This window comes from Trachinotus anak, unplaced genomic scaffold (assembly GCF_046630095.1).
Source record: "Trachinotus anak isolate AG129_WGS33_773 ecotype Australia unplaced genomic scaffold, CSIRO_AGI_Tana_v1 ptg000031l, whole genome shotgun sequence".
NCBI lineage: Eukaryota > Metazoa > Chordata > Actinopteri > Carangiformes > Carangidae > Trachinotus > Trachinotus anak.
In genome coordinates, this window is record NW_027273882.1 from 7618235 (window position 1) to 7643668 (window position 25434).

The following is a 25434-nucleotide window of genomic DNA, read 5'->3' on the forward strand; positions in this document are numbered from 1 at the left end:
TGAGTCACAGTAGAGATGTTTTACAACAAAAGATTCAATAAACCAGGGACTAAAAACTGCCAAAACCTGCTGCATTTACAGTAAGAGTTGGATCTTGTTTGAAAAGCTCTTTTCCCCCTTGAGATGCACAGAGACGTCCTGAAGGAGCTCAGTAAGACGCTGCCTGCGCTCTGTGAAACAAATATCTGGCCATTCTGAGGTCTTCCATCATATTTTGACGTTTGGTTTACGACAGTGTCCCACATCGCGATTCAGGCTCACATTTCTTCACGATGACTTAACCAGTGATTAGCACTAGAAGTAACTTGAAAGGAAACTGTGGGTTGTATGAAAAGAATTTTAGGGAGTTGCAAATTTTATTGTGTCTCTGAGATGTTATGACAGTGTTCCCCCAAACAACGTGTCAGGGTCGAATCATGATGTTAGCGGTACAGATTTGTCTAATAGCTCTCTGATCCCCGCACTACGTCACATGTGTATCCTACAAGACAGAGAACATCTGGTGTCATCTTGTCATCTGCAGTGATTCCAGACATTTTGTTTCTTTGTGCAGGATGAGCTCAGGGTTTCCTCACTGCTCTGAAAAATGTAGAAAAGTAATGTCCAATTTTTTAGGCCTGGCTCTGTGCTGATGCTATATGATATATAATTAAATACAGTGAAATATAGGTGGTCTTACGGTACACAGTGGAATAAATCAAACTGAGAACACCTGTACTTGTCCACTTGTGATTGGATCATCAGAGATGCTGTTAATGCCAGGTATGAACAGGTCTTCAGCCCCACACACACCGTCCTGCTGATGAATCCCCAATAAGTACTATTTCCTCCTCCTTAAAGCTACAGTGTCCAGTTATGGAATTATTTTAAAACATAAAAGTATATATTTATTAGGTGTTCTTAAAGATGGACGTATTCAGTAGGAACCATTGGCCTCAGAACTGGGAGCCACAGACACAGAGTGGGAAGGTCAGAAAGTGTTGAGACACGGTCAAATACATAGTTGGATTTCATGGGTTTTGTTGACAGTAAAAAGCTCAGTTACCTCATGATTAAAACATCATCTCATAAACAAAATATCACAAGTTCAGTCCCCAGAGGAGCCACTGATTGTCCATTCGTAAACTAAACAGCTGCTGGGAAAACACTGACTTATTGAAAGTTTATCAGAATAAAAACTAATTCAAATTCTTTAAATACTGATGTAAATATCACGTGATACCCTCTGTCCTGTATCTCTTAGCCACCAGGCAAACTGTTTATGCCCTTTACAAATGTGTTTATAGTGTTGTATCCATTTCATGATATACTGCAGAGTTGTTTGCTCGGGATTTCCCCATGGCCCAGTCAGATTCCCTCGCAGAGAAATACTGTACATACTCATGTATGAATAATGTAAATAGTTTGCTGACATTATCCTCAGAAACATGACACATTGTGAATTATTCTGCATTTTAGAAGCTCAGTTTAGCTTTTGGAAGACAGAGAGATGAGAGCAGGGATAAGTGATTACAGATTTAGAGACATTAAAACCCTTTTGATATTTCAATGTAGTTGAATACTACAGCTGCACGTCCCCAGCAGCTACTCTGTCAGAAATCCAAGAGAAGAGTAGGTGTTGTGTCTGTTTACAGCACAGCCAAACAAACTTATGTTGTTTTAATAAGGACATCAGTCATTAATCAGTCTTTGCCATCAGCAACCTCAAGCTGATTTCATGGTGGTGTCAGTAGTTTTCCACACAGTAGCAGGACATAGTAAAAAAGGTTGGTTATCTTGCTGAGGAGTTTGAGTGGTGCAGCCTGTAGCCTCACTCTGGCTGCTCCTTGTTCCATTACTCCCTTACAAAAAGTAAAAATGATCCTTTGTCAGAAAAATGACCATGTTTGGTTTTGTAAATGTCTCCACGCCGGCAACAGCCAGGGCCTGAGGCATTCTGTTTTTGGGTATGTCCCATTCTCATAACGCGATATCTCAGTAATGCCTTGAGGGGATTTCTTCAAATTTGGTACAAATGTTGACTTGGTCTCAAAGATAAAGTGATTAGATTTTGATGGTCAGAGCTCAAAGGTGAAGGTCACACTGACCACACAAAACATGGTTTTGGTCTTGTTAACACAATATCTCAGTAATGCGCATTTCAAATTTGGCACAAATGTTCACTTGGTCTCAAAGAGGAACTGACATTAACTGCTGACATGTTTCCTGTGAACAGATGCAGGTCGGAGGGAAGAAGACCAGCATCATCCTGCAGAAGCTCCAGCCTGACACTCCATACACCATCTCTGTGGCAGCTGTGTATCCCACTGGCATGAGCTCAGACATCTCTGGAGATGGAAGAACCAGTAAGAGTCTGATGTGACTAGAACTTCAAAAGTGCTGGTGTTTTACTTCAAGTTTTCACTCCTTCTACGGTACCAGTCAAAAGTTTGGACACACCTTTCTTTTTACTTGAATGAGAAAGTGCGTTCAAACTTTTGACTGGTACTGTATATCTGACTGACAGAGTACTCAGATTCTTAGTTGGAATATCTCAATGAAAAAGTAATCCATAACACTCGTGTAATCACAATTTTACCCAAGTTTAAGTAATCAAGTTTTAGTGGTGAAATGTACTACAATTTTCTAAATACTGACTGAGGAGATGGGTTGATTTCAGTTATGCTGTTGCATGAAAAGCATGTATCTCCAGTGTTGGGGTCAGATGCTTTCATATCCTCTGAACTGCATTGTGCAGTACAGAACTGGAGGAAATGTCCTGAGTTAGTGGAATACCTGCTTTTGTGTTTCCTCAGAGCCTCTGGGAGGAGTGAGGAATCTGCAGGTGCTGAACCCGACCATGACCACCCTGAATGTGCGCTGGGAGCCCGCCGAGGGCCGAGTGAAGGAGTACAAAATCACTTATGTTCCCGCCGCTGGAGGAGCTGAGAGCATGGTAGGACTGGTAGGACAACCATCTGCTTCCTGTCGGCTGGCACTCTGCAGAGTTGGACCTGGATATAAATGAATCACTGTCTTTGTTTCCCGTAATTAAATAGACAGTGAGCTTTGCTGAGCCTTTTTCTGCAACTTCCAGCTTTTGCACTTCAATGCAGCAAGATCTAATAAAACATTCAGTGTGTTGTGTTGTTGCCAGACCATTGTAAATATTCTCTAAGTAAGCACAAACCGGACTCCCTGCACCTCACTTAATATTTCAGACTACCTACTTCCTTCTGAAAAAAGCTTAAACATGGAACATGATAAATAATTACCAAACTCTCATCAGTTATTTTGCAACATTTTTTATTTGGCTAATGAGCTCACCCTGCTTTGTAAAATAACGTGCATGCTAGCCTGCTACATCCAGAGCCTACTGCTGGTGACGCAAAACTGGACTGGAGGATTGGGAAATTTACTGTGAATTAATTGCACAAAATTACAAGAACTGAAGATGCTGCCACTGACACCACTAAGCAACTTTTCATAATTATTTATAGTTGCATGCTTGTTGTCTGTCTGTTAATGGGGTTTGGAAGCAGCTAATTTGTGTGACTTGTTGCTGAACTCAGGAAACAGTGTCAGCAGGTACAACCACCACCATCCTGCGAGGCCTGCAGCCAGACACCCTCTACACGGTCTCTCTGGTTCCAGTTTATGCTGAGGGAGAGGGAAAGACAATGTCTGAAAATGGAAAGACAAGTAAGAATATTGAACATGTCTCAGCTAATAGTCTTGTTACCTTCACCCTGTTCACACCAGAAATTTAGAGACACCACAACAGTGTTGTATCAAATCACATCAGATCAAATATATGCTCCCCTACTGTTCAGCTGTACCCTGTTACTACAGAAGAAGCAAAAAATATAGAGTTATACACAACTTTTTGTTCAGGGCCACTTGGAGGTGTGAAGAATCTGAGGGTGACCAACCCCACCATGACCTCTCTGACTGTGGACTGGGACCCGGCTGATGGCGCTGTTCGCCTCTACAAGGTCTTCTTTGTGCCTGCTGCTGGTGGCCGAGAGGAGATGGTGAGCCTCTCGTAGACCTGTCTCACCTCCCAGGACAAATACAGACAAGACTGCATTTTAGGAGGTTAGTTGAGAGGTGTCTAGTTATGAGATGTAACCATACATTTTTTTTTTTATCTTTCTCTGTCTTGGTAAACAGGAGCAAGTTCCTGCAGGAACCACCTCCACTGTCCTCAGAAACTTGATGCCCGACACTCTTTACACAGTGTCGGTGTTACCAGTTTACCCGGCCAGGGAGGGAAAACGCCAGTCTGAGAATGGAAAGACATGTAAGTCACTGTGGAACCTTTTTTTAATATAAATCATTGGAAGCAGAGTAAACTTTATGCTTCTAAAATGCTTTGAATGAGGGCATCGTGTGAATATGACAGTTTGCTTTTACCAGTTTTTAACAAGTCATTTCCATGTTCCCAGTGCCTTTGGGCGGAGTGGGTAACATGAAGGTGACCAACCCGACCATCACCACTCTGACAGTGACCTGGAATCCTGCTGATGGAAATGTTCAGGGCTACAAAGTGATTTACGTTCCTGCAGATGGAGGACTGGAGATTGTGGTAAGATCCTATCACTGTACTTGAATAACTGCCAGGTCTATATATGGCCTGTAAGAACAAAAAGAGAGGATATACTTGTACATGGTACATGTAAGACTAAATTAGAAATAAAGGCCTTGTCAGGATAAGTTAAGTTGAGTCATGTCAAATTAGCTCAAGCTCATGACTGAGAAGATAACATGAGCTGAGGCAAGTTGAGTCAAGTTTACTTGAGTCGGGTTAACTGGAGTTGGGTCAAGTTAACGTCCATCCAGCCAAGTCAAGTCAAATTGAAGTTGAATTGAGTCAATGAGTATGAGTTATGTTAACTTGAATCAAGTCTCACATCATGTGAGTTAGAAACCCCCAAAGAGTCTGAGGCACTGGAGTGAAAACAGAAGAAATCCGGTCAAATTCCTAAGAGCAGCGTTAAGACAAAATAATGTAAAAAACAATTGTCATCACTTACTCACTAGTGACATGTGACAGGTTTTACAGCAGAAGTCAATAAAAATGCTGTCACACCTTGTTTGAATTGTGGTTCCTCAAAAGAAAGAAAATGATCAAAACCCTCAACGGGGATTTGGTGATATCATGCTTTTTGTCAGGATAATCCCATCAAGCAGTTGCCTCACAATAGCATCTAAATCCTCTCTGGTAGAGTGGATCCCTCATTGTTGCATGTCATGTTTGTGGTGTTTATATTTCTGGAGCGCAGCTTGGGCAGAATGGGTGAGTGTAAATCCTGCTAATCAGACGCCTGACGCCAGCACTAGGTGAGGTTCAGAGTGTAAAGAGCCGTGAAATAACAAATCTGAATGCGTCTGAATGACGATTTGGCTGCTGTTCTTTGTCTCTGTCAGGGATATAACTTTTACCTCCGATTAGTTTGTCAAGGTAAATTTCACAGAGGAATTTTTAACTCTTGTGCCAGAGGAATTTGAAAGCCGCAAATAGAAAACAATACTCAGCCTGGAATAACTAGAATAATATCAGTAAAGTTTGACTTATGTCCAAGTTTAATTAAATCTTTTAGTTTTTATAGAGAAAATATTCAAAATGTACAGAAAGAGAACATAAAATACTATTTTTTAATGACAGAAACATCTCAGCCACATCAATATCAAATCACAACAAATAAAATGTCATTTATATGTTTTATTTTCTTTCCATGTTTTATTTTTCAATCATGTTTGTCAGTTAAATATTCACTTAAGGTGTAAGTTAAGTTTGTAAACTGGCCTTAAAGAAACTAAATTCGTGTAATTTTAGAGCGTAGTTGAGAGCATGTTTTGTAGTTTGTCACATGATATTTGGAACTTCAGCACAAACATATTTGTTTGAGTCTTTTTTTTTTTTTTTTTTTAAATAGTCGTTGACTAGTAATTATAGGATAAAGCAACCTCAGTAAACTGATATTTAGTTTTTGTGAAGCCCAGCTGTTTCCTTAAGGGAAAGTTTGAGCTTTCACCTGCGGGAGGTCAAAGGTCAGGGCTCTTGGTGCTGGTAGGAATGTAGCCTCTTGGTAAAGGGCAGTTCCAGGGAATATCGAGTTCACCACATGAATCTTTGTAGGAACAAGTGTCAGAGAGCACCACCACAACCGTTCTGGACAAGCTTCTACCAGACACCCGCTACACTGTCACCGTGGTCCCCGTCTACGCAGAAGGAGACGGACCCAGCCTGTCCGACAGCGGCAAGACAAGTGAGTGACTGTGACTGTTGGAAGTGTACTGGTAAAGCACCTGAGTCTCACATAAGTGGAGATAGAAATCTAAAGTCATTTCAACTGACTGCAACTTCCATAACTAGAAAATAGATAAAATTTTGCCTGTGTGACATCCTCAAACGGCACTGCTGTTCATCTTTAGGATCTCTTATGAATTAGTTAATTTTTGCATTTGTTTTTGTCTTTTAGCAGCTACTGCTCCTCTGTAAGGTTGTACTTTTCCAGCAGCAACAATTGTTTTATTTTTATTCTCCAAAAGAAAAGTCAAAGGCGTGAAGGGTGAAAATATATTTGAGTTATACAGTTGAAGAAGTCATGAGGTTAGTTGGTTTTATTCTCCATTGTAACACCCTGCTATTGATTAATGACTTCAGTAGGAAGCAATTTAAATGACAGAACCAGAAAATTGTTTTACAATTGTAACACAAATATACAAAAGCATCAGTCTCAATGTGAATCAATAGACCTGAAGCAAAGTTAGCCAGAAAACCACCAGTTTCTTGGCATCCAGCATCTGAACAAATTGCCCCCTGGACACCAGTAACCTCTGACCACACAGCAGCTGTGCAACGCTCTGATCCAAGCGCTGCATTTGTCTTCCTGTTTCGTGTCTCTGCTTAGAGCCACTGGGCTTTGTGAGAAACCTGCAGGTTACCGATCCCACCACCAGCACCCTGAACGTCCGCTGGGAGCCTGCCGAGGGAAACGTGCGTGAATACATCGTGATCTGGGTACCAACTGCTGGAGGAGACCAGGATGTGGTAAGACCTTATTTAATATTATGTCATCTTGTTTATCATTTTTCTTAAGACAAGCTGAACTTCACTGAAAACTAAGAAACTAGGTGGCAGAGTGGGAGGTAGAAATCTGCCAGTCTTCCAGATGTTGGATTTTCACCAGAGGCTTCATCCATCTGTAAAGTATGAAAACCAATACACAGACTCTTCAAGCTTTGTTGAGTGTCCCTCCAGTCCAACCTGAATTCATTTTGCTCAGTGTCACATTATCATTGCATGGCAAGTTGATTTGAATAGCCTGCACTGCATCACCTCAAATAACCAAACTATGACCAAGTTATTCCAGACTTGATGTTGACAGTGATGGAGGCAGGTCTAGAGAATTTAGTGAAACCAATAGATAATTCACAGTAGAAACAATATCTATCTAAGTCCCATCTTTTACACTTTTCAGGTGTTTTATTTTATGAAGTGTTGATCTCCATCAGAAGATATATTTGTGGTTTTCAGAGGCAAAAACCATCTCAGTGTAGTTTTACATCTCCTCTCTCAGGCTTCTCTCTGGAGAGGATCTGAGCCTCTCTCCTATTTGTGGTAAAATGGCAAAACTACTGCAATAGTCCTTTAAGTAGTACTTGATAATGCTGCTTGTTGACCTGTGTATGATATACTGTTGTCTATAATATGCTCCTTTAAGAACAATAGACTGTGACTGTGATGTTAGTAATGTTAATATGTGAATATGAGTTTAAACGCCTCTTTGTGTGGACTACATCGCAAAGAAAGTATAAGCATTATTTTTTAAGTAATAAGCAGGTTCTGTATTGTGTGAGCAAATAGCTTAATCTTACTTTTGGCCTCAAATTCAAATTTTCTCAACACTTGTGGAGAACTGGCAGTGGCATGAGATGATCCCACTCCTTTCCAAGGCAGTTTCATGCAAGAATGTTCTCTCTTGTCCTGGAAAAAGTGCAACATCAAATTATCAAAAGATGAAAACCACCGGATAATGTTGTTGCCTTTAAAATCTACATTTTCTTACAACTAATGAAAAACATTTGACCGTGTTGTGGGAGAGTTAAAGTCATTGCCAAGGCAGTTTGAGCTGGTCTCTATAAAACAATGACAATATCTTGAGGGGTTCCATTTCATTACCATACTGTGTCACTTGGTTGAAGAAATGTCGTGAAATAAGATGATTCGATTTGGAAACAACTGAAATTATCCTCATCTTACTGGCAGTTTTTGGGACTTAGTATTAGATTAAATGGACAAAGAAGAAATTTATATTTGTTGCTGAGGAAGGCATACTCTCCTACCTGCCAGTTCTGTACTTTACTTGAAGGCCCAGACTATCCCAAGACAGTTTTTGACGTGCAAGCTTTCTGCTTAAATCCATCTTTATCTCTGAGCTTCTACTGGTGCTCTTACTGAGCCACTCAGACAGTTACTGACTGAAGCTGCATCCAAGAAAACTGGGCTCCCTGCACATTAAACTGTGACATCGTTCAATCTGAAAGTCTTTCTGCTTCTGCCAAACCCTGCATTTCCTGCATATGGCTTAGACAACAGTTCTCTAAATCCTAGAGTTCACCAAGTTCAGAGTGGTTTCTTTTCTCCTCCACCAGGATCAGGTGTCTGGAAGCACCACCTCCACCGTCCTGAAGAACCTGGAGCCAAACACTGAGTACACTGTAACAGTGGTGCCTGTCTACCATGAGATGGAGGGAAAACCGCAGTCTGAAAACGGGAAGACAAGTGAGTCACCACGACCTGATAAAGATGCAGACATATAGATTGACAGGGCAGCATAAAATATTATAACACCTAAAAAAAATATTGATTGCACTTGAAACATAAGACTTCCTTAAAACAAATACAACAAAATATTTTTCTAATTGACAAATGTTAACCTTATAGAAGCAGTTTAGTCTAAAATCCAGGCCTTTGTCAGATCATCCTAAATCATAACGTAGTGTCTCAACAGTAAGGGCCCATCCTCACTAACTGAAGCCCTGTAGATTCATTTGTCCAGCTGAAATATTTCCCAAAATACCCCTAAACCTTGTCCTCTTATGTTTGCGCCAAAATCCAGATGGAAGAAGCTCTGAGTTGATCAAAATGTTAAAATCTCCTACAGTTACTTCCGTGCACTCACGATATTTAAGCTTTATAAGCAACGAGTGCTGTGAGAACTTTTGTTTTGTCTCTTAGGCAACTCACAAGCTGCCCTACCTTGTTGTTACAGGTTGTTGGGACTGTATGCAGCTGGTGTTCCCCAACTCCTTCACATCGTTGGTTAAAAAAATATTTGGCTGTTTTTATTTTTCTGATTCTTCTAAAGATGCTAGAACTGATCATCAATCAGAGATAATACAGTAAAGGAGGGAGCGCTTTAAGAAACATTTCTTATGAAGTTTAAAGGTTTGTTGCTGAAGAAAGAGAGAGAGGGAAAATGAACGGGTTCGAACACATATCAAGTAGACAAAAATCAAAATTTTGTCAATGACTTTTCTGTAAATTATGTCCGCAGTTAATCAAGTAACCATCTGAGCATTCATTGAGACCTGCTCATTCTTCTCAGATCCTTTGGGTGGAGTAAAGAACTTGCGGGTGATCGACCCGACTATGAACAGTCTGACAGTCAACTGGGATCCAGCCGTTGGCAACGTCCGAAGCTACAAAGTCTTCTACACTGCTGAACCAGGAGGAGAAGAACGAATGGTAGAAGCTGTTGAATATGATGCACCCAGACTGTTCTGCCTCTCAAAGTTTCTCAGTTCACTTTAATTGGCAGTGTCGACTCAGTCATTCTCACCATAATCAGATTAAGTCGTTATCATGCTGACGGATGTTTTAACATCTTGTTGAACAGGAGGAGGTATCAGGCGGCACCACCACCACCATCCTGAGGAACCTGGATCCCGACACCGTCTATAATGTGGCTGTTGTTCCCGTCTACCCAGACGTGGAGGGCATACGCCAGGATGAGAAGGGAAAGACAAGTGAGTGACTCATTCAAGACACTTAACTCTTGTCCACATGGACGCACAATGAGTGCAGCAGTGGACATTCCTGAGAGTGTGTGTGTATTGTTGTAGAGAGAGTCAAATAATCCAGTCTGAAAAAACCCCTCATGCTTTGTGTTGGAGTCAACACGAGTACATTTTTCTAATTACTAGTTTTCTCAGCTTTCTCTACTCTACATCTGAACTGTCCTAATGTGCTTAAGCACCACCCACCTGGTGCACAGAAGATTAGTTTTGACATCTTACTCCACTGGTACAAATGTTCACATACTCCACAACATTACAGTTTTAAAAGGATCATAAAGGTTCTGCAAGTTCTGGGCCATTAAAGACACCAGTTCATGGGATCTTTACTTCTGTATTGTCCTTTTGAAACAAGATCTTGGGCCTTGATGTAACACAGGAAAGGTTCATTGTAAACTGTGAACCAATGGGCTACCAGTTTGTCAGGGACAGGCAGAGAGGCAGGATTACTTCAATTGTATCACAAGTTAGAGAATCATCATTTTCCAGGATTTGGTTGGCCCAGCTAGTTGTGAATCCTTCACTATGTTTGTCTGTAAAGTTTTTCCTAAATTCATAGTAACTACTAGATAGTTGAAGTAGTGATATGATGAATAGGGCTACACCATTAAAAGGAATGACATAGCTGGTAAAGACATTATGACTGTATACAGCACATCTCTAGGACCATTAATCAGTTGTCTGAACAGGAAGTCTCGGCAGTGTCACAAGCTATTAGATCATTTCCAAATGTTTTAGGGCATCAAGCATTTTGTATTAAACATACCTAACAATGATTTATAATTTAGGTCTGATATTTGTGAAGTAATATGTGTTTTCAGAGTCTGCTGATTTCTGCATTTAGTCGTTTGTAAATCTTCACTGTACGTATTGAGATTTACTGACTGTTACTAACTGGTTTGGACTGGTCCAGTCATCTGTCTCTGTTGGTCTGCTGGTGAACTCTCTGACATCCAAACAACAAATGTTTCAATGCAAGACAATAAGACTATAAAACTCCCATTATTCTTTTCATGCCATTGATGTTTGCATAATTTATTTATTTCTTGGATCTTCGTTTTTATTTGAAGTTTGTTTCTTATTACAACTCAATACTTAACAGGACTCGCAGGCAAAGAGGAGACTATTTTTACAGAGAGCATAAAAACAAAAGAAAATTTATTAACAACAAAACAACAGAGGTGCTATTAACATTAGGTACATGGGTCTGGCAGAGCCTTTGCAGGTTGTGCCCATCTCTCCATACACGTATCTTAACTTTTAAGTATTTAAGACATATTTTTTACCTTTATTAGAGACTTCATTAGAGACAGAGAAGGATTCCGGTCAGAGTCGGAACAGAAAACATTATGATGACAGTATTTCCCCTAAGAAACTGGTTATCTGAGGTGGTACACTGATAGACACTGGCCTAAACCATTTTGTTTTCTTTTGTTCAGTTTCTCAGTATTTAACCAGGAGATCATGTTGGATCATGTTTTGGCTTTAAGAAACAAAATCCCTCATAGAAAACAAGAATTACATATTTCTAACAGCATAGCTGGTAGATAGTAATCTTTGCAGTGGCTGACTCTTGAGTGCAGTTTTGAAAATGGTCTCTGTATTACCACAGTATAATAACATACCTTTGGCAAAAAAATAGATTTTCACGCAGTACTGACATGAACTGAAACCACTGGTCGCCTGGAGGCCACAAAGTTCTTCTGAAAACCTGCCAGTGATGTAAAGTAAATCCACTGGTATGGTCCTTTGAGATTGAGAACGAGAAGACAGAACTTGTTTATACGAACATTTTAAGGCTCACAAAAGAACATAATGAATGCCAGAAAGTTTAGGCAACTTCCTTGATACATCTGGACACTCCTGATGTGGTAAACCCACCCATCTGGTGCACCCTGCAGGATAAAACAAATGCTAAGGATTATTTGCAGCAGTTATTCAAACCTTTCTTTTTTTCTTGGAGGAATTCTTTTAAGTCAAAAACTCTTTTTAATAAGGATGTTTTTGGCTCATAAAATACCAGAAAATTTAGACAGTTACAGGAAACGAAAAGGATACTCCTCTGTGATTGACAACCCCCCTCCCTGACTTTGAGACATCTGGACTGTCCTGATGAGGTGAACTCCACCCATCTGGTGCGCTCTGCAGGATAAAGTAAACACGAGGATCATGTGCAGTAGTTGTTCCAAACTGTGATGTCTCCCGTCTCTTTCAGAGCCTCTGGGTGGAGTAAAGAATCTTCAGGTGACTGATCCCACCACCAACTCCCTGAGGGTCCGCTGGGAGCCGGCTGACGGCGACGTCAGACAGTACCAGATCATCTATGTCCCCGCCGCCGGAGGAACCGAGAGCATGGTGACTTTACACCCACAGATTGTCATATTTAATGGAACTTAATGGAAAAATGAGTTTCTATACCTGTTAAGAGCTACAAGGTTTGATATTGTTTCTATTTTATTGTTTCTATTTTTTATTGTCTCAGATATTGATTTCAAATGACTGTATTGTAGGAAGATTAGCAACTACTACAACAGAAGCTAACAGGGATGAAACTGAACTCAATTAAACTAGTTTACTAAACAGTCTCACCACAGAATCTATTTAGAAACTGGTCTGGAGCTTTCGACTGAATCCCATGAGCTGCTTCAGCAGATGGAGGTCTGATATGCCAACATCGATGAAAAACCCTTAAATGCTCAGATAAACACCTTCAAATTCAGTGACAACTGAGCAAATTAAAGTTACCAATGAAGATCATGTGATACAGTCAAAAGCTGCAGAACAGCCACTAAATGGACCTTGTGGTGAGACAGTTTTGTTAACTACTGTTTGAAAGGTCAAGGATGAACTTTGAGGCACAAACTGAAATAAACTGAACTAAACCAGAGAAGAATCACATCAGTATCAGATTTGAGTTTGATGCTCAAAATACTGTTTGATCTGCAACAATGTTGACGTATAGAAAGTCAGATTTTTTTGGTTGAGATTTACAAATGTGTCTTTTTGTCCTTCACAGACTCAGGTATCTGGGATATCAACGAACACAGTCCTGAGAGACCTGCAGCCGGACACAGAGTACAAAGTGACGCTGTTGCCCATCTACACCGACATGGAGGGGAAACGCATGTCAGAGAACGGAAAGACAAGTGAGTTTGGCCAGAGTGCAGCAGCTGTAATCATCTGGCTCACAAAGCACTTTGTTTAAACACTGATTGGAGAGTTTGGTCATTTTCAGAAGCTGATCCTCGAATCAAGTCTTTAATTCAAGATCATGATAATTGATACATCACAACTCTTGAACTACGTCACATTTTTACTTGTTTATAGGAAGATGCTGGTGAATGTTGGCATTTTATTCATGTGAGGTATCCAACAGCACCAGCTGAATAATGGTGTAATGGCATTAGCTGTATGTTTAGATAAACAAAGAAAAGTCAAGTCAACTGATTGACACCTATAATTGACCCCTGGCAGCAGACTCACTGAACCTCCCTGAAGCAGTAAACCTCACCCATCTGCTGTCAAAGGTCAAAACAACAAACAAACTTCAAGAAGAATTTGTAGCTGCTGGTCTGACCCAACTCGGGCTGTAACTCAAACAGGAAACTGACAATCATGTAATGGCTTTCTTTTGTGTTTACAGAGGCTCTAGGTGGAGTGAGGAATCTGCAGGTCAGTGATCCCACCACCAGCTCCCTCAAGGTGCGCTGGGACCCGGCGGAGGGCAACGTCCGCCAGTACCGCATCTTCTACACCCCGGCGTCCGGTGGCGCTGAGGACATGGTGAGTGATGTGACTGACTTCCTGTGCTTCATCTACTTTATGATGTTAACGAAGAGGTTATATAAAACATAGTGTCACCAGTTGTATCAGAACTAGCTATAATTCTGTAATCACACATTTCTGCAGGTGAGAAACACTTCATGTTTCTTTCTGATGACGGACATGCAGAGCACTCCTCCCTGCTACGTGTTAACTTGCACTCCCACCCTACGTTTTAGTACATGGCATAATACATGGACTGGAAGATTTTGGTGTACAGTTAATTTGGTGCTGTGTGCCATACTAAACAAACACAGACCAATTAATGGCATATTTTTTTCCATCAACTGTCTGTCTGAAGATTTAAAACAATAACAAAAATCAAGCCAAGCTGATTCTTCTGCACAATGCTGGTATCCCCAGAGATCACAGTTTCACTTCCACTCTATCTACAGACATCACTGTGTCATTGAATGAAAGAATCTGCTGTACAGTTTTTCTCTGTCTCTTTTTAAATCTCCTGCCGTTCAGTTTCTCTGCTGAGCTGCACAGAGCCACTCAGTTTAGTTGTGTCTCTGTGTGTGAGTAGGAGCAGGTGTCAGGCGGCACCACCGTCACCGTACTGAGGAACCTGCTGTCAGACACTCCCTACACTGTGACTGTGGTTCCAGTTTACCCAGAGGGAGAAGGTCTGCGCCAGTCTGACGACGGAAAGACATGTAAGATCTCCACTCTCTTCAAACTGTCTGATCAGACATCAGTGATCATCTAACACTGCAGATGAAGGTCCCAGCTCAGTTGTTTTGTTTCTGATGATGATCTGATGAAGAGCGAAAACTGCATGAAGTTTGGAGCCCAGAATCATTTCACACAAGACCAGTTCCTGCTTTATGAGACCTAATTTCATGTAGTTTGTACAGAAGCATTTCTAGGGATCGAAGAGAACCTGGAAGTGAAACTCTGTGGCCCGTTTGAATTAAAACGTGTCAGATGTAAAGATGTCAGCAGAGGCTTTCACTCATGGAATTTATTTCCTTTGTGTCTGCAGAACATGTTATACAAGCAGACAGAAAATTCATGTGGGTAAAAGTCTGGGCACATTTAGGGCTGACTCACACTAACAGAAAGACGTGGATAGGAAAATGAACAGTTGTTACATCTTCCAAAACATACCATTTTGTCCTGAAGGGATGGCCTAGTTATAAAATGCCCCCCTCCTCTTTTTTTCCTACAGCTGTTTTTAGAATATATATAAAATATTTTTGAAGAAACAGAATCCAGACTCGTCCTGTCAGAAAGATTCTCAGTGATCATCAGACCATCAGTCCAATGAGAAGAAGCCTGGAAGCTATTTCTCTTGTAGACATAAGGCTATTGAAGCAGAATGTAAAACACAGGGTTTATTTACAAAACACACAATAAACAGACTTAAAGAAACTTAGACCATCCATCATACAACACTCTGCTAATGACCAGTACATATACAGGTGTTAAAGTAACAGTGAGCAGCTTGATAAGGTTCATAGCATGATCTCTGTTGAGCTTCCTTTGAGCAAGACTTTTAACCATCTCCTAGAGTAACAAACAGGTCAAAAGTCACAGTTTTACTGAGCAACTGCCAGTGGCCAGCAGTACTGGACGGAGGCTGAGGACTTTGGATGAAGAAACATTCTCAGAAACTGGATCCTCTATGTTTAGAGAAGTCTTGAGTTGCTGGTTGCTCTGCTTCCGTGTGGTTTGCCATCCCGTTGTGTGTGTTGGTTTTGTTTCTGGCCAGACTGCATGCCACGCTCAGTCAGCAGAAATGCATCCTGGTGTTTTTAATTGGAAAGCTGTGAGTGAGGCACAAAAACGATTCCACAGACATCTCCAGTGGCCAAACTGAGGCTGAACATTTTATTTCTTCTCAGGATAGTTTCATGTGTTGTCATCCAGATGTGAAATTCAGTTCTCATTGCTGTGCGTGTGGTGGGGTGATGGAATAATCAGCATAGTTTTTTTTTACAGCTGTGTAATTGATTCATATGGCAAAGTGTTACCAACACAAAGTGTAGTGAAATTACAACTTTGGCCTCAAACACAGGGAATACCTAGGTCTTCAAGACCCAGTTGAACAGAATTGGCACTGTGCAACACATTTGCTTCCCTCTGTCTCTCTCCCTCTTAGCACTTGGCATTATGAATGAACTCACAACACATCACACAAAGGGACATAGATGACAGGCAGAGTCAAAGAGAGAAATTCTCTGGTGAATTCCATTACATAGCAACCAAACATGAACTGAGCCAGAAACTTTACTCAACAAAACAGTCCATCTCGGGCTGCAGAGCTCAGTTAGCACAGTGCTGTGACTGAGAGCATATGGCCATGTTTAGCCTGACACTAGCACTGCATGAAAAAACACAGCCCTCTAATTCATTTAAGCAAGACCACTACATTGGCACAGCGAGAATGCAAAAACACACAGGGTCGTCTAGGAAAAACGTTGAACCTGGCTCAGCTTGGCTTAACACCATGTGACTTCATCCAGCAATTCTACCTGCCAATCAGGTAACAGAATAACCCTGTTGTTGTATAATTCTTCCTCAATGTTTTATATATTGCTGTGCAGTGATTTAAGTTTCTGTTAAGCCTCCAAATCCATGAGTTTATTACTCAACATGGTCTTGTGTCGAAGGTGTTTCCAGTACTGTTAGTGGTTGGGGGTTAGGGGGATAAGTGAGGATAACTTTTAAATGCCATCACTGCTCATGCTAAATGTTTGTCTTCCTTTGTTGATTTCACCAGAAATGTGAAATGTTTATGTCTCCATGAACTCGAGCAAAATGTTCATCAGCTTGAAAAGGTCAAGCAGTCAAACATGAATTCATGTAGAATGACAGTGTGGACACTTGAGCAGAGCTGTTAGTTGTCGCTTGTATTGGCTGCAGTGAGAAGTGAACCAGTTAAGTGTCTGTTGGCAGGTTCAGCCACCTCTCCATCACAGCAGTGACCTGTTGGTCCTCTGTTTGTCTCAGTCTATCAGTGAATATGAGTCTGTGTATGACGTTAATGATCTTTTATTACCGGTAACTCAGTCCAGTTTTACTGTTTTCATCCCAGGAGGAATTTGTCACTTTTTGTCTGGACAAAAAGTTTCAGTCCAATGAGGAATAATTGCAGCTGCTTCTATAAAAGGATTAATAACACAAAATTAGAGCAGGATTACATAATCTCTCTGAAGAATTGTGTTCATGTTCCTGGATGACAAAAGTAAAACATCCTGACAGGCTGTGCCTCTGTATTTAAAAGGTATTGAACGATGATTTTTTTAATGTGGTTATACAATATTAGGGATAAGGTTTTGCTCTGGCGGCTTTTTCTACATTTATATCTACCTACTACATCTAGTGTTTTTTTATGAGGTAAAGCTCCAGATACCAGGGGATATGCACATCTGGTTTGGTTTAAAAGGGAAGTTAAGGGCTTTTGCATTAACCCAAAACTGTGCTACTTTTCTCTACACATTCTCCACACAGACACTATAAAATGACTTCCCTGCAGGAGACTTCTGCTGCACTCAGCATTTGAGTTCAACCTTTGATGCGTTTTGTCCCACTGAAAAGACAATTTAGTCCTCTATTAAATGTTTTTTTCCTTGATAAAAGCCAGATATTGTGTCATATTGAAACTATTATTCCATCACAAATCAGCTTGTTTTAATTTTAGACTTAAACAAAATCAGAGCAAAACAGATCATTTTGAAGTTCTCTGGGTTCCTGAATGGTTCTATGAATTTAGTTTCAAAATTAGTTTTGTACTTTTTAAAAATGCAAATCTTAAACTGACCCGTAGCTTGACATTTGCACCTGTTCTATTAGCACTTCACTTTCTAACGTTGGTCTTTTAAGGAATGTAATTACTTGTGTTTGTAAATCCATCAGTATTAGCTGTCAGTTTCAGGTTCGAAATTGGGACATACTTGGAACGAGCCCTTCTGTTTTGTTGCTAAGTGAAGAAAGTCAACAGTCCCTCCTCTCTTACTTCACTTTATCTTAACCTCTGTGACCTTTGCAGTCCCACGCATGCCACCCAGGAACATCCAGGTGTACAACCCCACCCCCAACAGCCTGAACACGCGCTGGGAGCCTGCCACAGGCCAGGTTCAGCAGTACCGGGTGACTTATTCCTCCCTGACCGGAACCAGACCTGCAGAGTCGGTGAGTAACTCTCTCCAGACTGTTTAAACACAAACTGTTATTAACATCAGAATCTGCCTCAAGGGCATGAGGAAGTGGTTTCCCCTGAGATCACTCTCTTTTTGCTCACAAGGGAAAAAAATTAGCACAAAGAATGTAGAAACAAACAATAACAAACTTTGCCATGTTACTTTACTTTGAAACAGCTCTAAAAATCTGCTTGTGAGATCACACAAGTCATTTTTTTCATTGTGAATCAATGTGTTGCACAGGCTGCATGTCAACTTGTGTTGGATGTTTCGAGCCTCCAGAAAATTCTTGAGATAAGTGAAATTACATTGGACAAAGATGGAATTATCTCATCCCTCTAGCAGTTTTTGTGTTGCTTGTTTTAAGATAAAGATGATATCATGACAGATAGCGTTGCAGCTAATGATTATTTTCATTATTGACTAATCTGTCTATTATTTTTATTATTAATCAACAGTTCATTTTGTCTAAAAAATGTCAGAAAATATCATAATTTCCCAGAGCCTCAGGCAACATCTTCAGATGTTTTGTTTTGTCCAACCAAGAGTGCAAAAGATGTTCAGTTTATAGTGGAATTTAGTTTTCTGCTGACTAATCAGTTGATTAATCATTTCAGAAAGAATTACAGAAAAAAACAAGTTTTAAATTCTACTAAATGAAATGGATTCTAGCAGAGGAGTAGACCCAGGTCACATGACTTGGATTCAAGTCAGACTTGAGCCATGAATCTGATGACTTTAACCTTGACTACATCCAAAAGGACTTGTTACTCGACTTCAACACCAGTGACTCGGGCCTTCACTTGGACCTCAGCCTTTAGACTTGAAATGATTTGATATTGTCCCCAAGTTGTAAATTGTGCTGCAGATTTTCCAGGCAGTGGATATACTTTGAATCAGTCTGACAGCAGTCAATCACGTCAACATAAAACACAAAGTTTAGGACCTGGAGTTGATTTGAGGCCTGTAAGTCTTGACTTGTTTCTTGACTTGGAATTGTTGTTCCTAACTTAACTTGATACTTTTAGGTCTTGACTTTGTTCTTGACTTGGGACTCTTTGTTCTTTGTTCTTGACATGGGATTTAACTTGAAGCCTTTTAGTCTTGACTTGCTTCTTGGTTCCTCACTTAAGACTTTGAGACTTGGCTCATGACTTTATTTGAGACCTGCAGGTGACTTTGCACCTCAACTTTGGACTCTTTGTTCCTAACGTGAGACTTGTTGTTTCTGACTTTTTGGTCTTGAGTTTCTTTTAACTTGGGTCTTGACTTGGGACTCGTTGGTCTTTACTAAGGACTAGACTGGGAACTTCATAGCCAGGACTTGAGTCTTACTTGTACAAAGCATGTCTTTCTATATGTCTGGATTTTTTTAATACTGTAAGGTACAGTTGTAGAATGAATGTAGACTATACACTGTTAGTAAACTACTAGTAACAGTAGTTACTGTTGCTAGTAGTAACTAGTAGTAACTACTGTTACTACTGTTACTGGAGATGGAAGAAACTGATTTTGTTACTAAATCAGTTTCTTCCATCTCTTCTCCACATCTGATTAAACCAATGAAATCATTTTCGGGTCATAGCTTTCACTGGGTCGGCCTGTTTCATGGAAACAACAGGTGGTCCTTTTTCTTTGGCTGTATTTGTTTCTCTAAGTGTTCATTTTGATGTTGCACAGATGTTTGCACAGCAGTAATTATGGTAATGCTCTTAAATATGGAAATCATGACTTGTCAGCGTTTTGTATCTCTCCATCAGCACTGATTTCATGCACTGGTGCAAATGTCTGGATTGCGGGGAGACAAAAGAAGGCTTTATTTCCCCACAAAGAGTTTGAACTCTGTGACGCCAGACACATCTGTGACTGACATCAGTGAAGGATCCTATGGTTGAAGTTTTTGGGGCCATAAGGCTGTAATCTCATGAAGCTGTTGTGATGATTAGGATCTGCTTTGATGATGCTAGAAAACAAACTGTGTTATAGTTTATTAGCTCATGTAGTCATAATTTTCTCAGTTTATTTTCATTTTTGCTTTTAATCTGTTTTAATTAACTTTGATTTTGTTTTGAAAGTTGGTTTAGCAGAGACACAGAGAAGACACAAAGATGCCCTCAGAAGTATAGAGATCCTCTAACTCTTGATGACTAATGCAGTATAATTAAGCTCAAACAGGCCATTTAAGCTGCTGTAAGCACTTCAAACAACAGAATTGATTTTGCTGATATTTCAAAGAGGCATGCTTCCATTGGTTGGTCTTCAGAGTAGGAAGCTCAAAAACATAATAAAACAAACAAAAATAAAAAGTCCCCTACGTAGCCAAAAGTATGTGAACAGCCAATCATTACATCCATTTATGATTGTTGAACAGCTCATCCCCAAACCACAGGCATTAATCTGCTGCTATGACCACACCATTTTGGAACCTGGCTGCAGAGATTACTCCCATTTATCCACACAAGCACTAGTGACGTCCAACTCTGAAGTTGGGTGATAAGGTTCCAGTTCATCCCACCAGTGTTGGATGGGGCTGTGGTCAGGGCTCTGGGGGGGACAGTCAAGTTCTTCCACACCAAACTGGGAAAAACATTTTTTATTTACCTGGATTTGTGCATGGGGTGCAGGGTCTTGACCAAACTGTTGGAAGAACACTTGTAAAATATCAGTGTATGCCAGAGCATGGGTCCATTTACTTACTTCTTGTTTTCATTCATTCGACTCACAGAAAGTAACTATCTATCTGGTCTGGTTGGATGCAGATTTGGATGGTGGGGGAAGCCCTTTAAAGATTATATTATACTTTATTACAAAAGAAATACACAAGGAATTGATGTACATTGCATTAATGCTTGTAGGGCGGAGCAAACCACATTGGTATCACCAGTCCTGAGGATTTTGTTTTATATAGTTCACTATCATTTTAGGAACAAGGGAAGGGTAGACAACAAAAGCCATGAGTGAAAATACTTAAAGTTCTTGTCCATAAATGTTTGAAACTCTGCAAAAAATCTTCTGCCATGAATAATATTTTGTTTAACATGATTTTCCCACATAAAAATTGGAGGAGGGGGGGGGGGGGGATTGAGAAATCTGGCTCAGGCCTTGTTATTAACAACATGTGAACAGGAAGCTTTTAAATTGTGCTCCTGCAAAGTTCTGAATAATAACTATACTCAAAAGCCCATTAATTACCTAGTAGAACTGAGATTATTTGGCTCCACTCACTGAGATTTAACTCAACCATTGAGTTACATGTCAACCCTTGAGAGCAGTGCTGCCTTCAGGAAATGACCGTATGACTAAAACCCCAGTGTAACGTAATTCATCCTGTTTTCAAAGGGGAATGGCCAGACCAGTGGCCAGACCTCAAGTCACTGGTGGGATTTAACCCCAGACCAGTAGGCATATATGTGCTTCCAGTTGTGGGATCTCAACCTCCACATCATCACTGAGGAACCTATTTCATGGTCCAATGCACCAGAAGCTTTGAGTCCAAAACTCTTTGAGATATTTGCTTTTACCAAAACGTGAGCTCTAGATGAGGGTAGTTATAAGTTTGACCAGCAGATATTAGGGTTAGGGTTAGATATATTTCCCATGATGTAATGGCCCTCATTTTTACAGTCCACAAACCGGCTAAAGAGCAGAGGGTAGACGCCGTGATAATCCCAGTGACAAGAGACGGCCTGCAGTCATCATAATGTTAGAAAACACTTGGAGCTATGTGTCTGAACCACCGTCTGAGTTGATGACAGACCCCTCACTCACCAGCCGCTTCTTAGCAGAAACTGTTTATTCGTCAGTCCACTTACTGAATGAGTGATTTGTTTGGCATCCACCCTCCAATGCCTGTGTTAGTGTTTGAGGAAAACTTTGGCAGCAGGAGATAACTGGATACCTATCCAGGGATGAGCAGTGAGGTCATTATGTACATTATTGCTGCCAGATCTTTATGTAATGCATGAAGAGGCTGTGGCTGCATGACGATGGTGTCTATATAGTTTTGACCTTTGGGTTTCTTCTCCACAAAGGTCCTGGTTCCAGGAAACATGAACAATGCCTTCCTGGACAACCTGATCCCAGATACACCCTACTCGATCACTGTTACAGCTCTGTACGGTGACGGAGATGGACCATCGGTCAAGGGCAACGGCAAAACATGTAAGTACAACAACAATCTCACATGCTGACAGTGTAGACAATCAAGATGTACACAGGCATGCACAATCACCTGAGAGCACGCTGTATACAATGTAAGAACTATCTATCTTAACAAACAAGTTGTTAACGTCTGGTTATTGGCACTGTCTCTAAACACACGATCTCTGACCATGAGTGGTACTTGATGAGTCAGTGGTGCTTTAAACCCATGACTTATATTAAGCAGTCATCATAAATCAAACTCTCACCACAATGAACAAACAGGAAACACAGACGTCAACTCTTCCAAACCGTCTAACAGTGTTTTAGTGTTTTTGAAAACCACAGCATATTAAGTGTCTTTAGTGTCCTGTATGTCAACATGGCTGTTCCAAAGCAGGATGTATAAGACATAAGGAAAAAAAAAATTAACAGTGCCCTAAATAAAGTTCTGCCCAAATTTTTAAAAAAGTTCTGGACTCAGTTTCAGAATTGTTACAACCTTAGTTTGAAGCATGCCCCATTGGTTCACCTTGAAACTGTCTTCTATGCACATTTCAACAGTAAGAGCCTTTAATTTGGTAAAGCACATAAGAAACATGATTTTTAAACTCAGTAGCAGATTAAATGACTGGTAATTTACGGTGAGTTTTGTTCTGATGTTTTTCTGTTGCAGTGCCCCGTGCTGGTCCCAGGAACATGCGTGTGTTTGATGCTACCACCAGCACTCTCACCATCGGCTGGGACCATGCAGAGGGACCTGTGAGGCAGTACAAGATCGGCTACGCTCCCATGACTGGAGACCCCATCACTGAGTTTGTGAGTGTGCTGCAGAAAATGTCCATTATAGCTTAAATCTGGTTTGCATTGTTTGCAAAGGTCTGTGCCATGTGTATTTTGCTAATACAGACACAACAAGTAAGATTATGAATATATTGAACAGGCAGTTGGTGGCTCTGAGGCCAAACTCTGCCTGACATTAATCTTTGTTGACACATTTCCATTATTTCACCACTGGTGACACATGATGAACAACTTCTAGTTAAAACTAATTCTCTTTTTGAGGTATTTGTCATTTGACATGTTTTTGCCTTGTGACTGGGGGATAAGACTGTCAGTTGTGTTTCTAAAAACACAACAAATCTAAAAATCCTGCCCGGGCTGCTAGGTTCAGCTCTCGTCCACTCCTGACTGGACAAACCATGTGACTGTTAAGAAAAGCTGCTCTTACCTTTAAAACAATCAAAAATCACACATTAAAGAAAGAACATTTATTTCCACAAGAGCAAAAATATCAAACTGAAATTTTTAAACCACGTTGTTCTTAAAAAAGTCAGATTTTTGTAAAGACACAATGAAGGAAAAGCATCAGAATCAAAGATCGCAGGCTTATTTCAGACACCCGACCTTTTACCTTTCGGCACTAATGAGAGGTTGTTTTCAGGCAATAACGCTGTTTTCGATAAACTCTCGATACACCCTCGCTATTATCCACTTGCGGTGATGTTTCCCTCAAACTATGTGATGAAGTCACATCTCAGGGTTCCCTTGGCTTGTTCAAGTTATAAATCATCGATTAGTGAGACTAATTATAGGGTCAGTTAAACAAACAGTATAATTTGGGCCATAATAACGTTATTAATAGTCCTAAATAATGAGTTGGACCTGCGGTGGAGGGCAGAGGCGGCCCAGCTGCATTCTCCCTCTGCTTGTTAGCAAAGCACCTGTTGTGTATGAGTCAGCTATCCGCAGCAGAGGGACAGCAATGAAAGGATTTCCCAAGACTAGGACTGACTGGAGAACCTATAGCCATTTATATGTGCACACAATTATTACAACTGAGCATCTGTGGCTAATGGAATAATTGGAATAATCCAGCTGAGCTGCTTCAGAATACTGGCAAAATCGTTCTTCCTGTTTATTGGAGATTACTCTTTTAAAGGAATGGAAATCAGTTTGTAAAGGTTAAACAGTGGGGAATTCACTCATTCACTATTGCATAACACCAACAACATTCTTGAACTTTTAATACCCTTTGTTTCTACCAGCGTTGTCAGATGACTCTGAAAACAGCGGCTCAAAAGTGCTTTACAGAATAAAAGCTGTAAATGCTTCAATTAACTGATTAACATACAAAAAACATAAATTAAATTGCAATAGAGATGAGACATGGATGTCAGTAACATCACTGGTGTCAGTGAGCAGATATATTAGAACTGTGGTGTGTGGATATCTGTGGGAAAAAAGTGTAAAGACACCAAACACAACACATAGAGGAAGTCTCTCCAAGACAACTGAAGTGGTAGCTTTTAAAGTGACAGGGTCCCAGGTGCTCCCTGTCTAAATTAATGGCCCAGCCCTCTTGTAGGTGCAGTTCTTTGTACCTGCAAGAGAAGAGCAGGAAAGCAAAGGGCTGTAACAGTGTGTTTCTAGAAAGAAGCTCCCTGTTTCTCTGGATAGCCTGTGAATGTAAATTATTGTCAAAGTTCCTCCTGTGTCAGAAAACCTCTGATTCTGTTGTTATCATGCTCAGACCGTGGTTCCTGGAAACAGAAACAATGCCATGCTGCAGAATTTGCTCCCTGACACCCCATACAACATCACTGTGGAGGCCATCTATGCCGAGGGGCCTGGAGGGTTACTAAATGGGAACGGACGAACAGGTGAGACAACACACAGACAGAGAGAGAGAGAGAGAGAGAGAGAGAGAGAGAGAGAGAGAGAGAGAGAGAGACAGATTTCTATCTACAACAGATGATCGTCTGCACTCTCTGCTACTGAGACATGTTCGTCAGCTTGTTAGGTGTTGCATCGCACCAGGTTGATGGTGTGTTCAAAACAGAGCCAGAACTCTAAAGCGACAAATGTCGGAGCAGGTTTCAACAGTATCACACTGTGCCTACACAGGCAAAACAGTGAAAGCAGCAGCTTCCCTCCTCTGTTCAGCCACAGTGCAGAGTATAGGCTTCTTGTGTTTTGGCAGTGCTCAGAGCCCAACTCACTATCACTGTAGTTAAGTAAAGCAGAAAAAAGCTTGAAGGCTGAAAAGATCCAATGCTTCTGGTGGAGCTTTGGATCCATGGTGATATTAAAACACACAAGTAGTGTGTTCAGCTCTGTTGTGAGAAGGTATGGGTGATAGGATCATCCTTTCAAGACTACATGTGATGAGAATTTGCTGCTTAAAAGATTTGGTGGAGTATTTATTTAAGAATGAAGAAAAGAAACAGAAGAAGAAATGTGTCTTTATGTGGGAAGT

General features: G+C 40.6%; 1 protein-coding gene across 4 annotated transcripts in view; it reads left to right on the forward strand.

The window, feature by feature from the left end:
* The window catches only part of col12a1b (collagen, type XII, alpha 1b), a 124623-nt gene that overhangs the window by 58771 nt on the left and 40418 nt on the right, over positions 1–25434 (forward strand). For all 4 annotated transcript variants that reach the window (XM_071467518.1, XM_071467516.1, XM_071467517.1 and 1 more), the window contains 19 exons: positions 2216–2345; positions 2796–2935; positions 3552–3681; positions 3874–4013; positions 4153–4282; positions 4428–4567; positions 6122–6251; positions 6897–7036; positions 8641–8770; positions 9597–9736; positions 9888–10017; positions 12281–12420; positions 13082–13211; positions 13709–13848; positions 14417–14546; positions 17885–18027; positions 22067–22196; positions 22852–22994; positions 24709–24838. In XM_071467518.1, coding sequence (XP_071323619.1) covers positions 2216–2345; positions 2796–2935; positions 3552–3681; positions 3874–4013; positions 4153–4282; positions 4428–4567; positions 6122–6251; positions 6897–7036; positions 8641–8770; positions 9597–9736; positions 9888–10017; positions 12281–12420; positions 13082–13211; positions 13709–13848; positions 14417–14546; positions 17885–18027; positions 22067–22196; positions 22852–22994; positions 24709–24838 — 2566 coding nt within the window. The remainder of the gene's footprint in view (positions 1–2215; positions 2346–2795; positions 2936–3551; positions 3682–3873; positions 4014–4152; positions 4283–4427; positions 4568–6121; positions 6252–6896; positions 7037–8640; positions 8771–9596; positions 9737–9887; positions 10018–12280; positions 12421–13081; positions 13212–13708; positions 13849–14416; positions 14547–17884; positions 18028–22066; positions 22197–22851; positions 22995–24708; positions 24839–25434) is intronic.